The sequence below is a fragment of the Lepus europaeus genome, chromosome 20, assembly GCF_033115175.1.
Source record: "Lepus europaeus isolate LE1 chromosome 20, mLepTim1.pri, whole genome shotgun sequence".
Classification (NCBI taxonomy): domain Eukaryota; kingdom Metazoa; phylum Chordata; class Mammalia; order Lagomorpha; family Leporidae; genus Lepus; species Lepus europaeus.
This window is the reverse complement of record NC_084846.1, coordinates 33,323,746-33,351,650: the sequence shown is the minus strand read 5'-3', so window position 1 is coordinate 33,351,650 and position 27,905 is coordinate 33,323,746. Positions and strand designations below refer to the sequence as shown.

General features: G+C 45.9%; 2 protein-coding genes across 2 annotated transcripts in view; one reads left to right on the top strand and one right to left on the bottom strand.

Annotated features, from left to right (window-relative positions):
• Window positions 1–10,287, bottom strand: part of PLEKHA8 (pleckstrin homology domain containing A8) — a 56,624-nt gene extending 46,337 nt beyond the window's left edge. Inside the window, exon 1 of the mRNA XM_062178251.1 lies at window positions 10,177–10,287. Within this exon, the coding sequence (XP_062034235.1) occupies window positions 10,177–10,216 (40 nt within the window). The 5' untranslated portion in view covers window positions 10,217–10,287. The remainder of the gene's footprint in view (window positions 1–10,176) is intronic.
• A 3,213-nt stretch (window positions 10,288–13,500) lies between these two features.
• FKBP14 (FKBP prolyl isomerase 14) lies at window positions 13,501–27,684 on the top strand. Its single transcript, XM_062178991.1, has 4 exons — window positions 13,501–13,869; window positions 17,452–17,603; window positions 21,758–21,885; window positions 25,924–27,684. Exons 1-4 carry the CDS (start codon window positions 13,673–13,675, stop codon window positions 26,080–26,082), a joined length of 636 nt encoding a protein of 211 aa, XP_062034975.1. The 5' UTR covers window positions 13,501–13,672; the 3' UTR covers window positions 26,083–27,684.
• The last annotated feature ends 221 nt before the right edge of the window (window positions 27,685–27,905 follow it).

Sequence of the window (27,905 nt, the reverse complement as noted above, 5' to 3'; positions counted from 1 at the left end):
AGCCACTGCCTGCAAGTGCTGGTATCCCATATGGGTGCCAGTTAGAGACCCAGCTGCTACACTTCCGATCCAGCTCTCTGCTATGATCTGGGAAAGCAGTAGAAGATGGCCCAAGTCCTTGGGCCCGGGCACCCACGTGGGAGATCTGAAGAAAGCTCCTGGCTCCTGGCTTTGGATCGGCCCAGCTCTGGCTGGCTGTTGTGACCATTTGGGGAGTGAACCAGTGGATGGAAGACCTCTCTCTCCCTCTCCCTCTCCCTCTCCCTCTCCCTCTTTCTGCCTCTCTCTCCCTCTCCCTCTTCTATCTTTCTGCCTCTTTGTTTAACTCTGCCTTTCAAATAAATAAATCTAAAAAATAAAAAAATTTTGTTGTAACTGGGGTATATGGAAAAGAGAGAAAAAACACCCCTCACCAGATAGACAATAACTGAGCTTAGATAAATTACAGGCTTCTTAATTAATCAGCAATTAATTCACAAAACATTTTCTGAGCAGCTGTATCTACCTTGGAGATTCACAGATACAAAGACCCCAGGCATGCTCATGGTGAGACCAACATCGGATTCTTCCTAGAACTTTCCATTAGAGGCTGCTGCTGTAAGTCACCTCTCCTGAATGCTCTGGGCTATCAAACTGGAAATTTGTTCTGAACAGTGCATCGTGAATGTCCTACCAGCATGTGACTTAAGAGAGAGGTCAGGAAAGTTTAGTTTCATAATATCCACGTGTGTCATCCTGAGCATGTCACTTAATTCCCCTGCACATTATTTTCCAATTTATAAATGGAAAGAGAAATTAAGCTGACTGTGGAAGGCTCCTTCTGGTCATAATACAGCAACTTCTCTCTAGCTACACTGTCTCTTGCAACACACCCTGCATTGTATCACCTGCTGACCTGCAAAACCTGAATGGTCACTTCCACCTCTATTCCTTCAAGTCAGCCATGACCTTCTTCCCAACACCCTATTTCCACTCCTGGCTTCAACATTCCACTGGGCAAGGAGTGTGAAGTCACAGAAAAGATGGTCAGCCAGGCTTGGCTCCAGACTTGTTAACTGTGTGACTCTGTTATTTAGCTTGTGTGCCTTGGTTTACCCATCTGTGACATGGAGGACAATGCCTCCCTCTCCCCCTTCCCTCCTCGTGCCCCTGCTGTGTTACAGCGTTCCCAACTCCCTGGTCCTATGTCAGTCATGTTACTCTTCATGAAACAGTTTTTACCTGTTCTTTCCTCTTATTCAGAAACCTGAAGTGACTCCTACTATGCCAATTCTAACCCCACCCTAACGCCACCCCCGTATTTCCTCCTGCTCCCAGAAAAGAACTGTTTAGTCCTATAACTTCTTCACTGAGGGTCACTTCTGCTTGCTAGTAGTTGCCTCATCTTGACCCTTCTGTCCATGCCAATTCGACCCACCCTTCGGCCCCACCTCTTCCATGAGTTTACAACTCCTAAGAAAGGGCTTCATATTTTGACACAGGTATGCCTATCTGATTTGGCTGTTTTGCATCTTTCTCTCTTTTTTGCTTCCCTCTTAGCTTCTGCCTGCTTGCTCTGGCCTCAGATGTTGAAGGGGCTAGTCCCCATCAGAATCACATATGTTAGCCAGCAATAGAGGAAGAAAGGCAACAAGATATCTGTATATCAGCCTGGGTGACCAAAGACTTTACATTCCAGCCTGTCAGTGGTGCCCAATTTGCTTTTAAAATCCTAGTGAAGACCTAGAAGAAGAAAAGGTAACACACACTAGCCTTAAAGACCAGCTAGATGCAAACAGGCCCTCTAGCTCTGTCAAGTCACAGCCTCAGGGCAACCATGCAAACATGCTGGGGGTCACTTCTAGCAGAAGGGCATTTTCATGGTTGAGAAGGATTACCACTAGAATACAATCTCCTTGAGAATAAAAATCCTGTCTCACTCAAAATGGAATCCCCAATACTCACATAGCGTCCGATAACAAGTTGGTGCTTCTAAGTGTTTCATGAGCAAATGAACAGGTGATTGAATGAATAAGGGCTACAGTGCTGAAAGTATTGAAACCATTCCCCTGGTCTTTGAAAACCAAGACAGAGGGCATGGTGTTGTGGCACAGCAGGTAAAGCTGTAGCCTGCAATACTGGCATTCCCATATGGCCACTAGTTCAAGTCCCAGCTGCTCCACTTCTGAGCCAGCTTCCTACTAATGGCTTGGGAGAAGCAGTGGAAGATGAACCAGTGTTTGGGCCTATGTGGGAGACCCAGAAGCTCATGGATCCCAGCTTTGGCCTGGTCCAGCCCTGGCTGTTGCAGTCAACTGGAGAGGGAACCAGAGGATGGAAGTTCATTCTGTCCATCTCTCCCTATCACTCTGTAACTCTGCCTTTCAAATAAATAAATAAATCTTTTTTTTTTTTTTTTTTTTTTTGACAGGCAGAGTGGATAGTGAGAGAGACAGAGAGAAAGGTCTTCCTTTTTGCCGTTGATTCACCCTCCAATGGCCGCTGCGGCCAGCGCATCGTGCTGCCAGGAGCCAGGTGCTTCTCCTGGTCTCCCATGTGGGAGACCCCTTCTTAGGCGCATGATAAATGAAGGGCTCTTTCACTGTTCCACGTCTGCTGGTGAAGCGTATGGACAATTAAGTGGCTTTGCATGTTTTTTTTTTTTAAAGAAATAAAAGTATGATGCAATATCCTATCTCTCTCTTTCTTAGCTAAACTTGTACTGTTGATATCTGAATAGTAATTCCAAAGCAATCACGAAAATATACTTTAATTAATTTAATATCATTTTTATTAGTTTTCCCTACAACATATTTAATTAGTTATAGTAGGGCCCAAAGATTTGGGCCATCCTCCACTGCCTTCCCGGGCCACAGCAGAGAGCTGGCCTGGAAGAGGGGCAACCAGGATAGAATCCGGCACCCCGACCGGGACTAGAACCCAGTGTGCCGGCGCCGCAAGGCGGAGGATTAACCTGTTAAGCCAAGGCGCCGGCCTAAATAAATCTTTTTTAAAAATAATAAAAATGAAGACAGAGCCATACTTATCTTCTACTACATAGGAACAATTCTATGTGAAGGAAATGGAGTGAACTCTCAAAGATAATTTGCTTCCTTTAATGGGATCAGAATATTAAGAGAGGTCAGCCGTCTATCTCGTGAGTACTCTGTAAAAATTACCCATTTTTCCATCTCTCCCATGGTACTGTCACATTCCACAGCCAACTAGAAAACAGATCCAGAGAGAACAGGCCTGAGCATTATGTATTTTGGACACGCCCTTTCTCGTCACGTTCATGTGTCTTTTGTGCAACTGTGCTGTAGCCTGTTTTACTGTCTGTCTCAAATCTATTTCAGTGCTCACTCCGAACAAGATGAGAGTAATAGAAACAGGAAGTGGTAAGGATGACACTGAATGTATAGTCTGAGCACAATGGTCCCCAGGCTTCTCCAGTTCACAGACCATTTCAGTGACATGAAAGATTCCATGATCACTCCCAACATCTCAATCACATCACACATCAGAACCCGTGGGAAGACTGTTGCCACTTTTGATGGGGTGCCAATGGCATGACATCTAAGTTCCTTAACAAATCGTTAATTTTTGCTGGAAGCAAAAGCACAGACCAGCGATATATGATCTGTAATTATCACTCATCTGAAAGTAGGTTCTATGACTATGAAGATTATGGAGGGGTTGGTGCTGTGGCATATTAGGCTAAGCCTCTGCCTTAGGCACCAGCATCCCATATGGGTGCCAGTCCGTGTCCCAGCTGCTCCTCTTCCAATCCAGCTCTCTGCTATGGCCTGGGAAGGCAGTGGAAGATGGCCTAAATGCTTGCGCCCCTGCACCCAAGTGGGAGATCTGAAGGAAGCCCCAGTTCCTGGCTTTGGATTAGCCCAGCTCCAGCCACTGTGACCATTTGGGGAGTGAACCAGCAGATGGACGACTTTTCTGTCTCTCCCTCTCTCTGTCTGTAACTCTGCTTTTCCAATAAATAAATGAAATCTTAAAAAAATTAAAAAGACTATGGAGTGAAATCCAAAATTCTGATGGTTTATTTGGGTCTTTCCCCTTATAATTTATACCTAACTTCCAAACGGAGGATTTAAGGGATTCACAATACACATTCTCAGAAGCCACAAAGAGCTACAGTTTGCACACAGAAAGCTGAATTTTCCAGGCATTATTAGCCAAAACAGCCAACCAATTAACCTACTTTTTGGGGAACTATGTACTGGCAGCTCATATACATTATCCATTTCATCTTCCGAACAAACCTTGGTATGCCTATTATTATTGCTGTCATTGTAAAACTGGGGCTCAGGGAGATTAACTTGTTCAAGGCATCAGCAGAATGTAGTGGAGTGGGGTTTGTACTCCGGCTTTCTAACTCCAGTATTTTACATAGAAGCATTCAAATTGAACAGACTGTGGTTGCCATTAAAACCCGGAATTCAGGGGACAAAGAATTAATCATTATAGATCCATGTGCAAAAGAATGAGGCTGTACCTCTACCAAATATCATATACAAATATTAATTCAAAATGCATCAGAAACCTAAATGTAAGAGTTAAAACTATGAGGTTTTGTTTTGTTTTGTTTTGTTTTAAGAAAAAGTGAGAGAATAAATCTTTATGATCTCAAGCTAGGCAACGGACTTTTTAAGATATGACACCACGGGCTGGCTTTGTGGCACAGCAGGTTAAACCACAGCCTGAGGTACCAGCATCCATATGAACAGTTTCCAGTCCTGGCTGCCCCACTTCCCATCCAGCTCCCTACTAATGAGCCTGGGAAAGCAACAGAAGATGACCCAAGTACATGGACCCCTGCCACCCACATTGGAGACTAGGCTGGAGGCTGGAGTTCCTGGCTCCTGGCTCCTGCAGTGCTGGCATCCCATATAGGCAATGGTTCAAGTCCCGGTTGGTCTACTTCCAATCACTGCTGTTGCCTGGGAAAGCAGCAGAAGAAGGCCCAAGTCCTTGGGCCCCTGTACTCATGTGAGAGACCCAGAAGAAGCTCCTGGCTTCAGATTGGCCCAGCTCTGGCCATTGTGACCATTTGGGGAGTGAACCAGCGGACGGAAAACCTTTTTCTTTCTCTGCCTCTGCCTCTCTGTAACTCTGCCTTTCAAATAAATAAATTAATAAAAAGAAAGAAAGGCTAAATAAAATGTGCTCTTTAAATGTAATGGGATACTATTTGGCCATAAAACAATGAAGTACTAAAACATACATTCTAAACCAAAAAACCAAAAAAATCCCCCTCTATACTAAGGGAAAGCCGCCAATCATAAAAGACTGCAGACTGTTTGATTCCATTTATGTGAAATTTCTAGAGCAGGAAAATCTATACATATTAGTGCCTGCCAACAGTGAGGGGCAGGTTTAGGAGTAACTATTAATTGGCACAAAGTTTCCTTTTGGGATAATGAAAATGATCCAAAATGGACTGTGTAATGGTTATACTCTGTATATATACTAAAACCAGTGACTTGTACAGTTAAGTGGACAAGTTTTATAGTACATGAAGTATTATCTCAACGAAGATGTTAAAACAACAACAAAGGTTGACCAATGGTTGTATGATCATGGATCTTGCTCTGGATCACTCACATTCCAGATGTCTTTCTAGCACTGGTCATACAGCACAAACACACAGGGGCAAGAGTCACCTTCTTCCATCTGAGAAGAAGCAACATTATTGCGCCTGCTCAATGACAACCATCTGGTCAGCATGAGTAACCTTTTGTTATTTTTGGAATGCAGTGCTGCAATGTGCTTGTATCCTGACTTGGAGATCCCAAAACCCCGTATCTGGCTTGGAGTTCATAGCAGCAGCCCTCCTGTCTGCTGACTGGGCAGAAATGGACCCAAAACTGCCAGATGGAGAGCACAGCTCCAAAAATTCCCTTGTGGCAAAACACAGGCACCATCCTGGGCATGCAAAGGCTTCCTTACTCCTGAACTCCTCTGCCTCCCCATCCCAGAGTCTGCAATTCTGGGTCAGACATACTTTAAATACAGGTCTGATATGAATCAGCTAGAATAACATAATGATCAAGCAGGGAGGCTCTTTCAAACTATTATGTAAGGAGCACTCGCTCTGGAGCCACTTATTATCTGTGTGACCTCGGTCCCACTCCACTTTTTCTGTTTCTCAATGTTTTCATGTGGAAAATGGAGATACTAAAGGTAAATGGTTCTGAAAACTGCGGCAAAGATTCCATGAGGGGCCAGCGTTGTGGTACAATGGGTTAAGCAGTTGCCTGCAATACCAGCATCCCACATGAGCACTGATTCAAGTCCCAGCTTTTTTAAATGGATTCTTTTTTTCTTTCTTTCTTTCTTTTTTTTTTTTTTAAGATTTATTTATTTACTTGAAAGAGAGATCTTCTATCTACTGGTTCACTCCCCAAATGGCTGCAATGGCCACAGCTGGGCCAGGCCAAAGCCAGGAGCTTCTTCCAGGTCTCCCACATGAGTGCAGGGGCCCAAGCACTTGGGTCAGTTTAGCTGCTTTCCCCAGGCAAACAGCAGGGAGTTGGATCAGAATTGGAGCAGCCAGGACTTGAACCAGAGTCCATGTGGGATGTTAGCACTACAGATGGAACCTTAATCTTCTACACCACAGCGCTGGCCCTGACTCCATTTCTAATCCAGCTCTCTGCTAATGTGCCTGGGAAAGCAGCAGAAGATGGACCAAGTGCTTGGGGCCCTGCCACCCAGGTGGGAAACCTGGTTGATCCTCCTAGCTTTGGCATGGCCCAACCCTGGCTGTTGTGGCCATTTGGGGAGTGAACCAGGGGATGGAAGATCTCTCTCTCTCTCTCCCTCTGCCTTTCGAATCAATAAATAAATCTTTAGAAACTAAGAAAAAAGGTTAAATGAATTAATCCATGTAAAATGTGTAGAATGGTGCCTGGCACAATATATAAGCACTGGTAAGTCTTACTTTTAAAGTGTTCTTAAAATTATCAACCGGCAAATGCTACTATTTCTATGGAGGTGATCTCGGGGTGGTCAATCTCCGAATGGTACTCAGACTTCAGGTCTCTGACTCCTGAACCAGTGTTCTAGGCAGGTACAGATGGCCTGCATGTAACATTCCTTGACTAAACCTCAGGTAATAAAAGATACACATGACACACACACAGTGCCTAGCATGTGTCACACAACATGGGTGTTTGTAAAATGTTTAATCTATGCCCCTTGCGTCCTAAATGTAACCTTCCAGTATCTGGAGAGAAGTTGTGACAGTAAATCCCAGAATGGCCAATCCTGCCCCTAATAGGAGATTCAGGATTGTTCAGGGAAAACACACAGAAGTTTTGGTTTTTTTTCTTTCATGTTTCACATGATATTTTATGCCTAGCAGTGGAGAGAAAAGAAACTTTCCTTCCTTTCACCTTTTGCATTCTACAGGTGGGCTCTGGCAAGCAATTTAGATACTATTCTCAAGGCTTCATGAAATTTCCAACTTTCAGTAACTGATTGCCACAAATTTAATTCAAGAGGCAAGAGAAGCTCACAGAATAACCAGAATATTTGGCAAAATACAATACATGCAGCAGGAGAGATACAAACATGTAAGAAGAAAACTTTTCTACACTGCAACCAGAGTAGGCTTGTTTAAATCTCATCATTTCTCTCCTCTCTTTCACTTCCACACACACACACTCACACAGTAAACTAGCCCATCAGCGCTGCACCACCAGGCCTCCCAGCCGTGCCTGTGTCTTTGCTGCAGCCTCCCCTTCTCAGCTCTCTAGTCAGACAGGTCCTTTCTCCTTTCCTCAAACTCACTGGTCTCTGCTCTGCCTTGGGCCTTCCCGTTGGCACTGTGCCTGAAAAGTTCTTCCTTATAGCTTCTGCCCATCTGCCCATCTGCCTCCCCACCTGCCTCATCTATTTAGCCTTCAGGCTCTGCTAATGCTTCCTCAAAACAGCCTTGCCTGACAATCCAGACCAGCCTCCCTGCCCCCACAATCACACATTTGGAACATGCTTCCAACCACTTATCAATAAATAACTTCCTTCTACAGCACACTATAGGCTCGGGGAAGGCAGGTGCTGTCTGCCTCGTTGAAAGTCGCTTTCCCGCGCCTGGCACAGTGCCCAGGACATACTAGGTGGTGAACAAAACTAGCAACATCCTGGAAGGAGTCAAAGGGTCAACTGATAAATTCACTTCCTAACTTCTTCACTCAAATTTGGCCCAAGGCATTCCACGTCAAGCTGTCAGAAATCCACAAACTACACAAAGGCATGGGTTCCACATGCCTTTTGGAGAAAAATTCAGAATGAACAAAAACTTGGATTGGGATATGTATGTTAAAATTATTATGTGGAAAACCACACACACAAAGTTACTTCTTAAAACACGCTTCAGAAAAAGGAAAAGCAGTGATGTCTCCACCAAAGCTTGTCATTAACCTCACAACTGCTCTTTTTAGGAGGCTGACTCAAACAGGAGACAGGAGGAAAAAAGAATGCATGGGATCCTCCTAGGTTACTGCTGCTCCTTCCAAAGGCGGACATCCCCCCATGAAAGAGGACGCGCTGGACCATAATTCTCAGTGCACCCAGAAAAGCACCCTGGGGGGTGATGGACAGCTGCCTCTGTTGATGGCTCCAGCACCCCTCTTCTTCAGGGCTTCCACCCTGGCACCACTCACAGCACTAACTTTTCTCACTTGGGGAGGAAAAAAAGGGAATTATTTCTACTAGAACAGGTGGAACAGGTATCGCATGACAGATTCCCAAAGCTCCTTCTAATTTGCTCTATGGAAGGATACACAAGCAGAGTCAGAGGAGAAAAAATATTTCACTAAATTACCAGGAAACAGGCACAAAACGCTCTGTATGGAAAGGAGACGGAAGAGAGAAGTGGGTGATAAAAAGAAGAGAGACATGGGGGTGGAGGTGGGGTGGGGGTGTTGAGCACCGAAGAAAAACACACACACACTAGAAAGAAAAAGAAGTGTGCAATGGAAAGAGGTGAACCAGCAACTAACTCTTCATCAGGAATGTAAGACCCACACCTCAGGGCTCAGAGACCTCCTGGCCAAGTCTCCAGGCTCTAGCTGGGCAGTGCGAACAGCCTCAGGCATTGACCACAGGAGGCCCAGCTTCCAGTTATCAGTCTGAACTAATTGTTGATTTCACTGAAAGTCGCCAAAACAAAGGCCAGGCCTTCTAAAGTAACCCCCTCCCCACACTCAGAACTCAGAGCCAACTGAGGGGGGAGAGACTCAGTAGCCCAACAGGTGCGCTGGGGGCCAGGCTGTGTGACATCCTCAAAGTCATTACGCAAACTGACCCTTCTAGATAAAACCATCTTTCACCCAAAGCATCACCACCCCACAACCTGGGAAAGACTGTCCCATGAAAGAAAGGATGGAACAACCCATTGCCGTTACTCATTTAAATGCTTCTATTTCCCATGGCCAAAAAAAAAAAAAAAAAAAATTAATTCCAAAAAACTTCCCAGCAGTTTTCTTGCATGTTGCAAGCTTTGATTAGATACTGATTGCCCCAAAGAAAATACTGTTGGTTTTGAATGATCTCAAGATGGGAAGAAGGTGCTCCCACGAAGTGCAAGGGCAGCGGGGTACCGTTTTTTAAGCCATTCTCCACGGCAGGTCAAGGAATGCGCTCTTAATGTTTGCACTCACTTTACGGTCATTTCTAAGTCTACAGAAACACAAAGGAAAACCTCGTGCCTGTGTGGGAGCTTGCGGAACTGCTGGGCCGCAACTCTGACAGCCAGGTCGGCCCGCAGATGTCTCCGCAGGTGACAGAGGGAGTGCTGGCGCCGCGCACGCCCACAGGGACCTCTCCCCCTCCGGGATTCCAGGTTGCCACCGGCATTCATTCGCGGGCGTCCAACCCAGCTGCGGGCCGGGCCCGGCCGGGCCAGTCTCCGAGAGGCTCCCGGGGGACCCCAGAACGGACACCGAGGGCATCATGTCTTTCAAGTCACCCCAAATCTCAGTCTCTCGTAACCGCCCGCCAAGAGAAAGGGCAGCGACTGCTCTCACCCAGCGCCGAATGGCAGGCGAGGGACACGGTCCTGGGAGAAAATCACTCTGGGATCTGCCCCCGCCCCGGGCCACCGCCCGCCGACGCAGGAGGGACCGCGACCCCGACCACCCCGGCGAGGGCCGGCCGGGACAAAGGGCCACTCACCGCTCAGATAGTTGGTCCACTTGTACAGCACCCCCTCCATGGCGCCCACGCCCGCCGGCGCCCTCACTGCCCCAGGGCCCGGGAGGCGACCAGCGGCGGCAGCAGGGCCATCGCCCGGCGCGGCCCACACGCCCACTGCCGGCGCCCGGGCCCGGTGCGGGGACGCCCGGGCCGCCTCACATCCTCGGCCCGGGGGCGGGGTCAGCGCGGCGGCCGGTCGCTGGGCCCGCGCGGCGGGGCCGGGCGCTCTCTCGGCAGGCAGGCCAGGCGCAGGGCTGGGCCCGAGCGGCGGCCGAAGCCTGCTGAGCTAGGCGAGTGAGGCGACCGCTCGCGGGCGGCGCCACGGCGCGCTACCTGAGCCCTAGAGCCGCCGGGCCGGGAGCGCGCTCGCGCATGCCCAGTGCGCCGCCCGCGCGCGCCTTCCCAAAATCCACCCCAGGCTTTCCCGGCGGCGGCGGGGCTGACGTAGCCTGAGCTGCCAGCCGGGAGGTTCAATCTCCGAAAGCGGGCTCGGGAGGAGGCGATGGGTGAGAAAGGATGGGAGGCCGCGGGACACAGCTCTGCTGTAAATGATGCCATGGGTCCTACCTCCCGAGGTTGGGGATCCAGGTACCGCTTTGGGGTGGCGCCTTGGTGTTAGGCCTCCAGGATCCCATGCTTAATTTCCAGGCTGATGGATCCCACAGTCTGGGGCGCCCCCTAAGCGGGATGGAATACCGCGAGGCCCGTGTCCATAGGTGTTGGCCAACTCAAAGCTCGCTACTGGCCGGCCGGCCCCTGGACAGGCAGAATTGACATCTCCTGGGAGCTTGTTAGAAACGGAGAATTTCGCCCTGAACACAGACCTCCAGAATCAATATTTGCATTTCAACAAGATCCTCAGGGGATTTCAAGGCACGTTAAAATGTGGGAATGCACCGTGCTAAGGATTTGTTTTGTTTTGTTTTGTTTTTACAGGCAGAGTGGATAGTGAGAGAGAGAGAGAGAGAAAGGTCTTCCTTTTTGCCGCTGGTTCACCCTCCAATGGCCGCTGCGGCCAGTGCATCGCGCTGATCCAAAGCCAGGAGCCAGGTGCTTCTCCTGGTCTCCCATGCGGGTGCAGGGCCCAAGGACTTGGGCCATCCTCCACTGCCTTCCCGGGCCATAGCAGAGAGCTGGCCTGGAAGAGGGGCAACCGGGATAGAATCCGGCGCCCCAACCAGGACTAGAACCCCGTGTGCCGGCGCCGCAAGGAGGATTAGCCTGTTGAGCCACGGCGCCGGCAGGATTTGTTTTTTTGTGGTAATTATTGGAAAGGCAGAGAGAGAGAGAGAGAGAGAGAGAGAGGGAGGAGATATCTTCCATCCACTGGTTCACTCCCTGCATAGCTACGAGGAAACCAGGAGCCTAGAACTTCATCCGGGTCTCCCAGGTGGGTGGCAGGGGCCCAAGAACTTGGGCCATCCAGGGGCATTGTCAGGGAGCAGGAGGAAGTGGAACAGCAGGGACTCCAACTGGCGCCCTGACTGGGAAGAGGGCCGGGCAGGCAGTGGCTTCACCTGCTACACCACAGCACTGGCCCCTGTACTAAGGCTGTTTGGCCAGGAAATATGTTAATTGTCGATTAAGTGGAGAGAAGGTGGAGAACTCTGTTGAGATTGAATTACCCCTGAAAAGCCTGCAAGGCCGTTCCAGACAAACACTTGTACGTCTCTGAGTCGTACCCTGCTTGGCCGTGGGACAGTGCGGCCTGTGACACCTGCATCCCATATCAGGGTGTGTGGTTCAAGTCTTGCCTCCACTCCCAGTCCAGCTTCCTGCTAGCAGGCACTGCTGATGGCTCACGTACTTGGGTCCCTGCCACTCAGGTAGGAGATGGAGATGAATTCCAGCCTCTGGTTCCCTGCTTCTGCCTGGCCCAGCCCTGGCTGTTGCAAGCATTTGGGGAATAAACCAGTGCATAAAAGAAATTTCTCTCTTTCTCTGTCTCTGCCTTTCAATTGGAAGTAAACATGAACGTAAAATTTAAGGCAGAGCTACCAGTCTTTCCCACCAGGTGAATTTGCCTTGGCTTCACCATCAGGAGCAACCTAGAGCAATCCTTTATTCTTTGCCCATACATTTCCAGCAAAGCCCCCTTACAATTAATCAGTAGCCTTTTTTTTTTTTTTCTGAGACAATACCCCCCCCCCCCGACTCTGAAAATGTTTTTAGCCTGTCATATTCTAACCTTCAATTAGTAAGAAATGTGGGCTGCTCCCTCCAGACTGTGGCCTCTCTGGGCTTAGGCTATGTGTATGCTCACTGTGCACACACATTTTCCCTGCTGGAATCTGACCACTTCAGAACACTGTTTGGAACTTGCCGGACTTGTGTCCCCCTGGCCTATGAGGTCACTCATATTCTGTCCTGACTTAACCTCACATTAGCCTTTTCACAGCTCTCACTTATTTCCATGGACAGTGCTCAGTGGGATCCAATTGCTTTTGATGTTAGGGAAATTGACATGCAGACATTAAGAGGATTCTGTGTGGATGGTGCCATTATAGACAACCCCTTTTTCCACTTCAGTGTAAAGATACCAGACTTAGTAGATAAAAACACGAAGCAATTATGTATCTAAAATTCAAATTCAATTCCACTCCTGCATTTTATCTGGAAGTCTTCAGTGCTTTCCACTTTGTTCCATACTTATTACAACGACCAAGGACTGACTTTAAAAACGAGATTTAAAATGAGATGAGGCCGTGTGCCTGTAGCCGTGGCTACCAGCTCTGAAGCAGGGGCCTGCACGGGCGCATCCGTTGTTTGCATTGAGTAAGGTGTTGTGGAAGGAACCAGACCTGGTGTGAAGGGGGAACTCACACGCTCTGGGGCCTAAAGACCCCGAACAGGAAGCTGAGCGTCTTTTAAATGGAGAACAAGATCACGCCTTACTGCTTTGCGAGCCGCTCATCCTTACCTAAGTCTACACCGCAGGTTAACCCGGCGGCAGCTCTCCAGCGGCGAGTGTAAACGAGGCTTTCCGGAAGCCTGCGCACTTTCACGGGGCCCCTACTCTCCCTGCCTCCCTCAGCCGGGGTTCTTTACAAGAGGGAGATCCGCCCCGGGAGTTTCCTGGCGGCTCCGCGCCCCACCTTGCTCCCCAAATCCCGGCCGGCCGCCTGCTCTAATCCGTCCGGCTCTAGGACCACCCGGGGTGGCTCGCCTCCCGCTGGCTGCTCGACTTAATCCCGTGGCCCTGTCACTGGCTGGAGAGGCATTTGATGGACAGCCCTGTAGCCAATGGGAGGCCGGCCTCCCCGGGAGGCAGCATCCAAGAGCCAGTCGGGCCCGGGTGTGGACTTAACCCCTTGGAGGCGAGCGCGCAGTGCGTGGGAAAGTTGTCGGCAGTGAAAGTGCCACGTCTTCCAAGCCCCGGGAGAGGCCCTTGTGCCCGAGTCTTGGACGCCCTTCTCAACACCCTGTGAGCTCCGGCCGCGGTCTCGGCTCCGCGGGGCACCTCTGCGCCAGCGACATGAGGTTTGTCTTGTGGAACGCGGTCTTGACGTTGTTAGCCACGGCCCTGAGCGGGGCTCTGATCCCCGAGCCAGAAGTGAAAATCGAAGTCCTGCAGAAACCGTTCATCTGCCATCGCAAGACCAAAGGGGGGGACTTGATGTTGCTGCACTACGAAGGCTACTTGGAGAAGGACGGCTCCTTGTTTCACTCCACGTGAGTAGTAAAGCGACACGGAACGCACCCACCTGTGCCAGCTTTGCAGCCGGGAAGTTAGCGTGGTGTTGCCTGACTTTAGCTCGCTCTTACAGAACTGGGCTAGCTGACTGCCTTCTCCGGGGAAAGCGACGTGTGGTCTGCAGGGCGCTGCTCATTTTTTAAAATTATGCAGTCAGACCTGGAGTCTTTGAAATGTTGCAGAAATATCTAGGTATATTAATTAGGCAATAAGTACAAAAAGCTTCAAAGAGTTCTCAGATCTCAAACTCCACTTCTTAGTGAGAAGGACTCGGTTCCATTTTTAAATTGGTGATGCACGCTCATTTATTTCCCTACTACTCAGGGTGCTGCACTGACCTACTTTGTTCTGACGGCTGAGATTTTGGGGCCAGGCCAGGACCATGATTGCAGTACTCTTTCTAGAAAGTCAGACCTCACGTGGCGGTGGGTGTGGTCATGGAAGTGTTCATGAAGGACTTCCAGGTGCTCCCACCACCACTGCTGTGCTCCAAACAAAGAAATCAGAGCGTGGAAGAGGATCGCAAGCATAATGACTTCCACTCAGCCTGCGGTTCCACTCATTCTATTCCAAAAGTACTTTGCGAGCTTGTCCTTTATGTTGGGCCCTGTGCTGGGTGCCAGGAAGATTCTCAAAGCTTGGCTTGTGATCATCTCCATCCATTCATTGTTCTGTCCATCTACCAAACTCTCACTGAACGGGAGCAGTACCGGGAGGAGCAAGGAAAGTCAATAGCACAGTGAGACAGAGCACAGAGAATTCCAAGCGCTAGCAAGGCATAACAGAGGCTGCCATTAGTGCTGCTCTGGGAGCTGGGAAAGAGGAGACTTCCCAGAGGCTGTGTATGAGCTGGGCCCTGTGATAGAGTACAGATTCCCAAGGGGAGAAGAGAGGGTGGGGGAGAGGGTATTGCAGGTACCAGAGACGGTGTGGACGGAGACAGTGCAGCATCATGGCCCCCTCTAGACCTTGTTTTCGGATAAACTGCCTTTCCTGGGCATTCAGGGCCTGCCTGTCATGGGATCTGGGGAGAGTGAATAGCACTCTTCTTTAAACCATTAGTCCTGGTAAAAAGTTCCAAAGAGGGAGCCTGCGCTGTGGCATAGCGGGTAAAGCTGCCACCTGCAGTGCTGGCATCCCGTGTGGGCACTGGTTCTAGTCCTGGTTGCTCCACTTCTGATCCAGCTCTCTGCTATGGCCTGGGGTAGCAGTAGAAGATGGCCCAAGTCCTTGGGCCCCTGCACCCATGTGGGAGACCTGGAAGAAGCTCCTGGATCCTGGCTTCAGATTGACGCAGCTCTGGCTGTTGCAGCCAATTGGGTAGTGAACCAGCAGATGGAAGACATCTCTCTCTCTCTCCCTCTCCCTCTCCCTACCCCCGCCTCTGCCTCTCTGTAACTCTTTCAAATAAATAAATGAATCTTAAAAAAAAAAAGTTCCAAAGAGAACTTGCCACAGAATTCTCAACAGCCCTTCTCTCTTGTCAACAAGGCTGGTACCAAAGGTGGACACTGAACAATACCATGGTTGGCACTTAAATCTTTTAATTACATTCTCAGTTTTAGTCTGATCTCTCACAGACCCAACCTTGATTTCTTTCAGGACTCAGAACCGGAAATCTGTGCCAGATTGGGTGGTAGCCGCCGGATCTTGTTGACCGGTTTGCCACTGACTTTCTAGTCCCTGAGGAGGGGCCTGTTGTCATTCAGCCTCCAAAGTGATGGTCAGGAGCTGCCAGCTCTGAGCATTATGGGGAAGCGGCATCAAAGGTTCATTTCTGGAACCATGGTCTATGCGGTCAATAGCTTAGTCATAACAAGAAACTGGCCAGACCTGTGGCCAGTGCTGGGTGGGTCATTATTTTTTACTATGTCCTTTTTAATTATTTTCTAGCCTTCTCAAAGGTGCTACAGTTAACCTTTTGCTACTTTGATCATGCAGGTAATGAAAGAAGAGAGGAAGAGCTGACATTTGCCTAGAGTGTCTAACCCTGGTACTCACAAAGCCTGATAGAGGGACTTTGTGTTGTCACCTTGGTAGGACACTGCCCCGATTGCAGTAAAGGGAGCTGACTGGAGCTGGGAAAGGGAGCTGACCCAGCCCTCAAGTGCCCCAGTGTCAGTAGGTTGGGTTTCTTAGGTTGGCCTCTCTAGCTCATGTATCAGGACATCTTTATTTTTTTTATTTGAGAGGTAGAGACAGACAGAGCTCCTATCCTTTGCTTTACTCTTTAAATATCTGCAACACCCAGGGTTGAACCAGGCCAAAGCTGAGAGCTGAGAACTCAATCCAAGTCTCCCATGTGAGTGTCAGGGACCCAGCTACTTGAACCATCTTCTGCTGCCTCCCAGGATGTGCGTTGGCAGGAAACTAAATTGGAAGTGGATCGGGGGCTTGAACCCAGGTGCTCTGCTATGGGATGCCAAATGTCTGCTTCATACCAGGGCACCTTAACTATTCCTTCTCCCCAGTCCATAAGGGACCATTTCTCCAGGCCCGTTATGTAGACCCCTGGGGAGAAAACTGGGCCTGACCTGAGTAGAGATTCAGGAGTGAAAAGTAGGTTTTTATGCCCACCAGAACCGTCATCAGCTGTCCTGGAAAACTTTGAGCAGTATGTTAGAAACCGTGCTCCTGACTTCATGTCCACCAGCATGCAGACTCATGGGTTGGCAGTGATCCTTGGCCTTCATCCTCCCTCCCAAAATCAGCTGTTGCCCATTGTTTTCTCTTTGCTGTGCAACTTCATGGCCCTCCTGGGACAGCATAACTTTGTGATTAAGGCTTGAACTTTGGAGTTAGGGACCAAATTTGAGGTCAAATACTGGTACATTTTAACCTCTGTTTCTTCATCTATACAATGGGTTGGTAATGATGGTCCTTATAGCATAGGACCAATGTTAGAGTTAAAAGAGGCAAAAAATTTAGGGTAGTACAATAAATGCTCAAATAATTGTTAATTGTCTTTGTAATTATTCCCTTTGCCCTTCTCAAGGTGAGTCAACTATGTAGAATTTGTATCAAAAATGATGGGCAGGGGCTGGCTTTGTGGTGTAGCAGGTTGAGCCACTGCCTGCAATGCTGCTGGTTCGAGTCTCAGCTGCTGTACTTCACATCCAGCTCCCTTCTGATGCACCTGGGAAAGCAGTGAGAAATGGCCCAACTGCTTGGGCCCCTGCTCCCCTGTGGGAGATCCAGATGAAGCTCCGGCTTCAGTGTGGCCCAGCTGTAGCTGTTGCAGTCATTTGGGGAGTAAACCAACTAATGGAAGACTCTCTCTCTCTCTCTCTCTCTCTCTCTCTCTCTCTCTCTCTCTATCTCTGTAACTCTGCCTTTCAAATGAATAATATTTTTGAAAAAAAAAATGATGGCAGTGAATCAAATTACTATAAAGTTGAATTGGTTGTGTGTGTGTGTTAAAGAAGAGCTATTTTCATTAATGTCCAAGTCTGTAAGTTCATCCACTTAATGAGATGAAAAAATGCCCTACAACAATTAAAGCAAAAAAAAAAAAAAAAGATGTCACTGAAGAGTTCTAACTTGTGTTCTTTCTGTTATAGTCACAAGCATAACAATGGGCAGCCCATTTGGTTTACTCTGGGCATCCTGGAGGCTCTCAAGGGCTGGGACCTGGGCCTAAAGGGGATGTGTGTCGGAGAGAAGAGAAAGCTCATCATCCCTCCTGCCCTGGGCTATGGAAAAGAAGGGAAAGGTAGGAACACATCAGCATTTCTCACAGTAGCACTAGAGAAGTTGGAGTACCTGCTATGTATCTGGATATACTCCTAGAATAAGGTAGAGGCTTGCATTCCTTTAGAAAATGTATGCTTCTGTCTTGATTATCAATGGAAATGTCCAGTTAAGCCCATAATATCTAAATGAGCAACTGGATCAAAAATGGAATAAGGTTCTGGAACCTTGAAGTCTATTAATTATGTTCACCCATATAGTTGTTTTAAAAAGTATGGTAAAATGTATATGATATAGTATTTACTATCTGAACCATTCTTTGGCAGACTGAGGAACCTCAGAAAGCTTATGGAAAATGGAATGAAAAGAAACTTATTGGCCGGCGCCGCAGCTCAATAGGCTAATCCTCCGCCTTGTGGCGCCGGCACACCGGGTTCTAGTCCCGGTCGGGGTGCCGGATTCTGTCCCGGTTGCCCCTCTTCCAGGCTCTCTGCTGTGGCCAGGGAGTGCAGTGGAGGATGGCCCAAGTGCTTGGGCCCTGCACCCCATGGGAGACCAGGAGAAGCACCTGGCTCCTGCCTTCAGATCAGCGTGGTGCGCTGGCTGCAGCGCGCCAGCCATGGCGGCCATTGGAGGGTGAACCAACAGCAAAAGGAAGACCTTTCTCTCTGTCTCTCTCTCTCACTGTCCACTCTGCCTGTCAAAAAAAAAAAAAAAAAGAAAGAAACTTATTTTGGTACCAAACACCTCTGAAATCCATGTGTGGGTTTTTCATGACACGTGTTTTCCATGAACTTTTTGAAGACCTCAGTACAGTTCGGTGGTGTTGGGTCCGTTCATGCTGCTGTGTGCCAGTCACTGCTATCTGCCTCTACAACTTTTTCCTCTTCCCAAACGGAAACTCACCAATTTTTGTGTTAACAATGCGGAAAGAAATATCATTCAACACAGGCGTTTTGATGAGCCGAACGTTTGGAGTATAGATTTTGAATGAGGTTATAGATGTGGGCTGTATGAGGTTTGTAATGATGGAGTCTCCCACAGGAAAGCTCTTATAGGGGTTCTTTCCATGAGTGTTTTAAAATGTGTTTATAAGGTTTTTAGCAATTTATTTAAGAAAAAATGGCATGTCATGAAATGAGTTTTATTCTTTCTCTTTTACAAAGTGGAAGCACACTGGCCACTGGTCCAGAGCGCTTTTCTTCCGGTCTGTTCCAGGGGAAGACACAGGCCCCTGGCTCAAGTGGGAACCTGTGCAGTTTCGCAGAGGCTATTTGGTGATTTATGTCAAGAGGACTGGAGATGTTTATATGTAATTACCCTGTAATCCCTTTATTGGAGTCTAGCCTAGGGGAATATGCAGGCATCTGGAAAAAGATTTGTGAAGAAGGACATATATATATAATGTTCTATATCAGGAGCGTTTCATAACTTTTTAAAATTAAAAATATTATTTTCATTTACTTTTCAAGACAAAAGGAGAGATAGAGATCTCCCACAACTGGGGCTGGGCCAGGCCAAAGCCAGGAGCCTGGAACTCTATCCAGGTCTCCCTTGTGAGTGGCATTTTGATTTTAATAGCAAAAAATTGGAACCAACCCATGTATATAATGATAAGGTTAATTATATAAAATATAGCCAGTTATTCAATATGGTACTTTCAAAGATTTTAAAAAATTATATCTAAAATGTATGTGATATAGTATATGAAGTAGAAGATAAAATAGGTAAGTATGATAGTAATTACAGGGAAAAAAAGTATGTGCACATAGAAAATGTATCACAAGGAAACAAATATAAATGTTGACAGTGAACCATGAAATTGTGAATTTTATTTGTATCTTGTTCTATCTTCCAACTTCTCTACAATGAGCATGTGTTACTTATATAGCACAGAAAACAGATTTTAAATTGCTCATCAGAATCATACGGAGTAGTGCTCTGATGTATTGTAAACATACACCTCCCAGCATCCTTAGTTCTCAGCTAAACCATTGACAAATTGGGGTTCAGCTTTCCAGGCCCCTGTTTGCTTAACAGGAAGAATACATCCCTGTGTGAAGCATTCCATCCTCTAACCTGGGACTCCCTATGTCAACCTCATTCATAGGATAGGATTAACCAACCAAATTCAATTCTTATTTTAATCATCACTCTCTTTAGAAAGGAAAATCAAATATCTAACACGTGCTTAAATGTGATCTCTAACTTTCTTGGATCTTTCTTATCTATAACATTTCTATATCTAGTAGTCCATTATTTTCGTTCACCCTTTATTAACTCCATTTTGCTTCGTAACCCATAGCGGTCTAAACTTGAGTGCCATGAAGCTGATCCTCCTCACATGTACTGACCACTTGTTTTGTAGTCTTTTAGTGCATGCTCGCATGCTTCCTTTGGAAGGGCTCCAGTTGACTCCACGCCCTAGTGCTGTCTAGATCTAGAAGCGTAAGATCCGCATACATGTAAGTGTTGTTCTCATTGGAACTCGCAGATGCTCTTTCTTGGAAATGCATGGGATGGGGGGATGACTAAGAAATCCTGAGCGTGTTGACCCAGACCTGAGTGTTAAACAGAGTTATAAGGAAACGAACTTGAAATAAAAGAGTTCCAGGCTCCCAGGAGGATAATTTTTAGGTCCTTGGGATTTTAACAAAGTCCTTTTCACTTGCATGGATTTTTAAAATCTCCCTTTTTGAAATTCATTTTAATTTCTCCTCTCTTATAAAATGTCTTCAACATATATATGTGTGTGTGTGTGTGTGTGTATATATATATATATATATATATATAATGTTCTATATCAGGAGTGTTTCGTAACTTTTTAAAATTAAAAAATATTTTCATTTACTTTTCAAGACAAAAGGAGAGATTGTGATCTCCCTACATTCCTGTAACAGCTGGGGCTGGGCCAGGCCAAAGCCAGGAGCCTGGAACTCTATCCAGGTCTCCCTTGTGAGTGGCAGAGACCTAAGTACTTGAGCCATCATCTACTGCGTCCCACAGTGTGCATTAGCAGGAAGCTGAGTTCAAGCATATGCTAAACTTTAACCCAGGCATTGTGATATGGGATGCAGGCGGCCCAAGCAGTGTCCTAACTGCGGTGCCAGAAACCTACCCCACTCTGAAAAGTTTGAAACTTTCTGCATTATCTTTAAAGCCTGTAAGAAAATTATATCTCAGTGACATGTATTGAGAACTTAACTATTTAGCCAAAATAATGCCAAGTTTTTATTTTGTGTGGATTTTCTACTTCATCTAAGAGACTCTTGAGGTAGGAAATACTATTGTGTACACTGTACATGTGAGGAAACTCAGGCTTGGAAATGAGCAGACATAAACATCAAAGTGGGACAGTGGGACACCAGACTCACTCCGTTATCTACAGCCTCCAGTGGTAGAGAGCTGTGACCTGGGTATGACTCCTAGGTCAGGACTGTGACCCTAAAGTTAATACATCATGTTTAATATAATTAACTGAATTATCTAAAGTCATTCTTTTTTTAAAAAAATATTTTATTTAGTTGAAAGTCAGAGTTGGCAGAGGAGAATGGGGAGAGAAAGAGAGAGAGGTCTTCCATCTGCTGGTTTATTCCCCAGATGGTCATAGTGGCCAGGGTTGGGCCAGGCTGAAGCCAGGAGCCAGAAGCTTTCTCTGGGTCACCCACATGTGTGGGAGGGACCCAAACACTTGGGCCATCCTCTGCTACTCCTTCCAGACCATTAGCAGGGAACTGGATCATAAGTGGAGCATCTGGGATTCAAACCCCGGCCCATAAGTGATACTGGCATCACAGATGGTGGCTTTACCTGTTACACAACATCATTAGCCCCTTTAGTCATGCTTGACATATCATATGTCTTATCTCAGTTATGTTTGAAATGTAATACTTAGGACTTTAGGTACATCTGCATGTGTGTATATATGTTTTGTTTTTAAACTGCTAAGCCAAAAAACAAAAAGCTTTTGCTAAAGTGGTTTGCATTTTTTCTTTTTTTACTCTATTTTCATAAGTAAATTATAATTATACTATAGGTAATGTCCATTGTGTGTGCAGTCTTAAGGAGGGTTTCATTTAATGTACTTAAAAGCATATTTTGTCCAGGACCATAGTTTTCTGTTTTAAAACTTTCAGGTCTTTTAAATAAAACTTTTCCTCTCTCCTCTTGTATCAGGTAAAATTCCTCCAGAGAGTACGCTGATATTCAACATCGATCTCCTAGAGATTCGAAATGGACCAAGATCTCATGAGTCATTCCAAGAAATGGATCTTAACGATGACTGGAAGCTCTCTAAAAATGAGGTGGCCTTTTTTCCCCTTCTTCCTGCTCCTTTTTCTTCTGTTTCTTTTTTACCTCCCCCCCCCCACCCCTTCCTCCTCTCAGTAGCTCACTTTTTTAGAAATATATATATATATATATATATATTTTTTTTTTTGACAGGCAGAGTGGACAGTGAGAGAGAGAGAGAGAGAGAAAGGTCTTCCTTTTGCCGTTGGTTCACCCTCCAATGGCCGCCGCGGTAGCACGCTGCGGCCGGCGCACCGCGCTGATCCGATGGCAGGAGCCAGGTGCTTCTCCTGGTCTCCCATGGGGTCCAGGGCCCAAGAACTTGGGCCATCCCCCACTGCACTCCCTGGCCACAGCAGAGAGCTGGCCTGGAAGAGGGGCAACCGGGACAGGATCGGTGCCCTGACCGGGACTAGAACCCGGTGTGCCGGCGCCACAAGGCGGAGGATTAGCCTGTTAAGCCACGGCGCCAGCCTAGAAATATATTTTTTTAAAGAAAATGCATATTTAGTTAGGTAAAATGTTCCTGATCTGTGAGTTTCCTTAAAATATTGGTGCTTTGGAAATTGGCTTTCTCATAGGGAATCATTGTTTTGGAGACAGACTTAGTTGAAACTTACAAAGTAGTCTTTTGCTTTTTTTTCTTTTTCTTCAATACTTAGGGTTCATTGTATCTTGCTCTTACCCTGGGGTCTTGGAAAGCTCCATTTTGCCAAGACAATTCCCATTTGGAGTTACTGTATAAGCAACGTAGATGTCCTGAGAACCAGCTCATGTGGATGGTTTCTGTTTAAGACTGTAGACTGGCGGTTAAGTGTACTTGGAAAGGATTGCCTAGCAGTTAGCAAACAACTAACACACTTAATTTCCTTAAGGTCAGCACTTGAAGAAAGAGACTCCAAGTTGGGTTTTCTTTCTTTTTAATAAGTTCTACTTATTTTTAAAAATTTTATTTGAAAGACAGATACAGAGCAAGCAAGCTAGCAAGATCTACAATCTGCTGGTTCTCTCCCCCAGATGTCTGCAACAACCAGGAGTGGGTGAGCAAAGCCAGGAGACTGGAACTTTACCTGGTCTCCCACATGGGTGGTAGAAACCCAAGTTCTTAAGCCATCATCTGCTGTCTCCTAGACAGATGGGATGGAAAGCACAGCTGGGACTCGAACCCAGGCACTGCATTATGGATGCAGGTGTCCCAAGCAGCTTCTTAGCCACTGTGCCAAACACCCATCCCACCAACTTGGGTTTTCCAGGACAGCAATTTCCCCAGTCCCCTCCAAGTCCTGGCTATGGGATAAGCAGAAAGGAAGGGGAGGCTTTTTCCTTTCGTCTAGGCTTTCACAGCTGTTGCTACCCACCCCTGTCTCAGCCTGGCTGCTCTAGGCAGATAGTTAACTCTATGGTTTCTATCTACCCACTCTCTCCTGTCTAGCTTGTGCTCAGATAGCAAGTCTCTTTGTATGCTTTGATCAATTTCATTCTAATGGCAAGGAAATGATTAAGTCTTTAATAACTGCAGGATTGTGATCTATGGCCTGTAAATGTATACCTCTTTATTGTGTTACAGATCATATGCCTTTTGTTCTATCCAAGATAAATATTAGTTCCTTTCATAAAAATTGGAATATACAACACATTCATACGGTTCAGAAATTAACCTAGGCTGAGTGTTGGGTGCAGTGGTTAACCTGCTGCTTGGGTTGCCCACATCCCCTACCAGAATGCCTGGTTCGAGTCTTAGTACTCCACTTCCAATCCAGCTTCCTACTTGTGCACCTGGGAGGCAGCAGATGATGGCTCAGGTACTTGGTTCCCTGCTACCCATGTGGGAGATCAGGATGGAGTTCTGGTTTCCTGGCTTCAGCCTGATCTAGTCCTAGTTGTTGTGGTCATTTGAGGGGTAACCAAGTGGATGGAGAATTCTCTCTGTTTCTCTTGTCTCTGTTTCTCTGCCTTTAAAATAAAATGTAAATAAATTTTAAAAAGAATCAACTCAATATAAAAAGATGTTTATTGAAAGGTCTTTCTCCTAAGCATGTCCCCTCCCACCCTGTGGTTCCCCCATCCAGTTTTATTAATTTAACATATCCTTCCAGTGTTGCTATGTGCAAACCCAAGCAAACATGAAACACTCGTATGGTTTATTTCCCCCTTTCCTACACAAAGTGCTGCACCCTGTACATACTTGTATCGATTAGTTTTATCGTGAGTAGAATGAAGTACCTGAAGCAGTTAACTCAGTGGAAAAAGGCTTCTGATTGAGCTCACAATTTTGGAGGTTCCAAGCCCAAGGCTTGGTGCAGGCTTTGGTGAAGGCAAGGGCAAGTGGAGGAGGATCACATGGTGAAAAGAAGCAGAGAGAGAGAGACTGGGCCCCAATCCAGCTTCTGTCAACCCTCTCTAGAGAAGTACTCTCCAAGGGGAGTGCCCCTAATGACCTAAGGCCCTCCCTCGAGGCCATCCCTCTCCCCCTAAAGGTTCTGTAACCTCTCAATAATACCACCTGGGGACTAAACCTTTAACTTATGGACCTTCAGGGAGTGCCCAAAGGAATTTGTCAACCAGAGCAGTATCGTTTGGCATCTTGCTTTATTCATACAGTATATCCTAGAGATAGAGTGTACATTTATCTGTAGTGTTTCATTGTCCTCTTTTTCTCTTTTTTTTACCAGCTACATTAAATTACTTTATCTTAAAAATAAACACATGCCATGTGTTTGCATGTTGGAAGTAAGGGGGAAGAGAGAATTTGAAATTGCTGCTGCTCTAAACAGAAAGAGGAGTTAGAGAAATGGTTGAAAATGAAAATACAGGCGAATGGACATTTGGCACAGAGGTTGAGCTGCTCTTGGGACACCTGCATCCCATGTTAGAGTACCTGGGGTTGAGTCCTGACTCTGTTCTCCATTCCAGCCTTCTGCTGAGATGCAGCCTGGGAAGCAGCAGATGGTGGCTCGATTAGTTGAGTCCTTGCCATCCACGTGAGAGATCTGGATTGAGTTATGCATTCTGGCTTTGGCCCGGCCTAGCCCCAGCTGCCATGGACACACGGGGGAGTGATCAATTAGCAGTTAGGAAAATGTATATTGAATTGTCTTAGGGCAAATCTAGTAGGAAATTGGGAACAGTATTTAAATTTTTTAAAAATTTTAATTTATTTAATTTATTTGAGATGGAGAGAGTGAGAAGACAGATAGAGCTAGCTCTCATACCCTCCCCCCACGGGGAGGGCTGCAGTAGCTGGGGAAGCGGAGAGCCAGGAACTCAGTCCAGGTCTCCCACGTGGATGGCAGGGACCCATCCACCTGAACCATCACTGCTGCTCCACCAGGGCCCACATCAGGAAGCTGGAGTTAGGCGCTACAGGCGGGCATTGAACCCAGGCACTCCTGTCCAAACACAGGTGTCCCAACATCAAACATCTTCCGTGATTTATATTTTTAAACATCTAATTAAAATGGAAACTTAGAGTCTAGGCACTCAAGCCAGGTTTGCTTTAATATTTGAGGTCAGGATGTCATGATTAGGCTCAATCAGTGTGGCATGACCGTAGCCAGGTCCACAGTACCACTACTCCCACACACCTATTCAAGTCAAAAATGGCCCTGTTTAGTCTGGTTTTAAGAGGAGTCTCTGGCCTTCAAAGATCTAATTCAACAGATTTAAAAATAGTAGTCTTTCAAATGCTTGGCTTTGTTTAGATGCAGATTTTTTTTAATTTTAGTTTTTATATGGATGCAGATTAAGAACAGCTTTTACTGGATATTTTTCAGATATTATAAGCCTTGTATTTGATGTGAGGATCATATGTGTTATAAAAGCTTTATTTATGCCTCTGAGCAATATTTTGTCTCTACCATAGCAGCACAGCAATGGTTTAAAAAAAAATCCTTATAATTATTTTACTGTCATCAGCAATATATCACTAAGTAATTGTTTAGTAGTTATTGTATTTGGTTAAAATGAACCACCAGTACATATTTGTGTTATTGGTTGGCTCAGTGTGGCTGTTTTATGAATCAGAGTCATTAACGGAATCTGTTATTTTGTAGGTTAAAGTGTATTTAAAGAAGGAGTTTGAAAAGCACGGTGCAGTGGTGAATGAAAGCCATCATGATGTTTTGGTGGAGGATATTTTTGATAAAGAAGATGAAGACAGAGATGGATTTATATCTGCTAGAGAATTTACATATGAACACGATGAGTTATAGAGACATCTGCCCAGAGAATTTACATACAAACACATGACTTAGAGAGCTCTCTGCCCATTCTCTACAGCAACCATCTTTAAACAGAGGGTAATTGCCCTTACAGTTTTATTTTTAAGTGTTCTGTTCTTGTTTTTTTTTTTTATATTTTTATATTTTTCTGACTATTATTTAAAAAAAACCCTGAAGTTTTCTAAGTATGTATTTCTTTCTGTTAAGTTATTGGGAAAAAACAATTTATCTTTGAATAGAAGACTTCTGGACCATTCTCTGCTTTTCACACGTGAAGCCTTGTTTTACTTGCTTACTTATTAATTTAAAAACACTGTAATGGAGGAGGGGGCTGGTGCTGTAGGGCAGAGGGTTAAGCCTCTGCTTGGAATGCCTACATCCCACATATGTGTTCTTGCTTTGCTACTCCATATGTGATCCAGCATCCTATAAATACAACTAGGATGCAGCAGATGATGGCCCAAGTGCTTGGGTTCCTGCCACCCATGTGGGAGATCAGGACAGAGTTCCTGACTCCTGGCTTTAGCCTGGTCCAGCCCTGGCTGTTGTGGGCATTTGGGTAGTAAACCAGCAGGTGACAAATCTCTCTCTCCTGCACACTTTGTCTCCATCACTCTGCTCTTCAAATACAATAAATCTTTTTATTTAAAACAAATAAACTTGAAACTGGGAGCATACTGCAATGTGAGACCAGGTTATAGTACAAATCAGCACCTTATGTTTCTGCTTTCCTCTATTTTTATCCAAGTTAAATACCGAGATACTTTAAAAGCCTTTTTGCAAGAGGCCAAGACTTGTGGTTTTCATGTTTTAATGAAGTGATTTTTAACTGCCTTTGAGAAAAGTGGTTGTTGGGCTTTACTTTTTAGCAGTTACTGCTTTACTAAGGAGTTGCACAATGCTGAAGCAAGGAGCAAAGTTAATATGTTATAAATAGTTATAAATACGTGTGCGTTGAAACAGTCAGCCTGAGACTGAAGCTACATGAAGTTTGACTCATAGAAACCAATGGATTCTTAAATAGGACAGGTTATTTACATACCTGTTTCTTTGTAATAAAATCTATCAAAATATTGTAGCAGACTTAATTCTATTTATACTCATTGTTTACTTTTTTTAATGCTAACAGACTAACCTAACATTGTTCTTTAATGAATTAAGTCTACAACTAGCTGATTGTATTACAATAACCTTGTATCATATGTGAAATCAGTGAGCCAACCCAACATTTCCCATTACTGCCTCATCCAAAAATGAGGCAGACCTACAGCAGCTACTGTTGAAGAGACACCTATCCCAAGTCAAAAAGTTTATTTGAGTGCTGGTTTGAGTCCAAGTTGCTCCACTTCTGATCCAGTTCCCTGCTATTGTGCCTGGGAAAGCAGCAGAAGATGGCCTGAGTAACTGGGTCCCTGCCACCCATGTGGAGACCAGGATGGAGTTCCTAGCTCCTAACTTTGGCCTGGAGCTACCCCAGTCATTGCGGTCATTTGGGGAGTAAACCAGCAGAATGAAGATGTTATTTCTGTCACTCCCCCTCTCTGTCATTACCCATTTCAAATAAATAAAACCTTTAAATATGTATATAATTTTACCTTAAATTGGCCTTTATCCTTAATACTTAAAAAATCTCTAAATCTCCACTTACTAAGAATAGTATAGTTTACAAAATGAGATGAAGTGCATCTTTGTCTTTGATTCTTATTGCTCTGAAACCCATGACAAAAGCTGGTAGATCTCGCTCTCTCTACTTTTCAGGTGAGAAAAATGTCAGTGAGATTGGTTATTAAGCCCAAGGTCAACAGCTAACCTGT

Coding starts and splice junctions, on each gene's coding strand:
- FKBP14 (XM_062178991.1), top strand. CDS start 13,673: ATGAGGTTTGTCTTGTGGAACGCGGTCTTGACGTTGTTAGCCACGGCC. Junction 13,870..17,451: donor GGCTCCTTGTTTCACTCCAC/GTGAGTAGTAAA, acceptor TTTCTGTTATAG/TCACAAGCATAACAATGGGC. Junction 21,886..25,923: donor GGAAGCTCTCTAAAAATGAG/GTGGCCTTTTTT, acceptor GTTATTTTGTAG/GTTAAAGTGTATTTAAAGAA.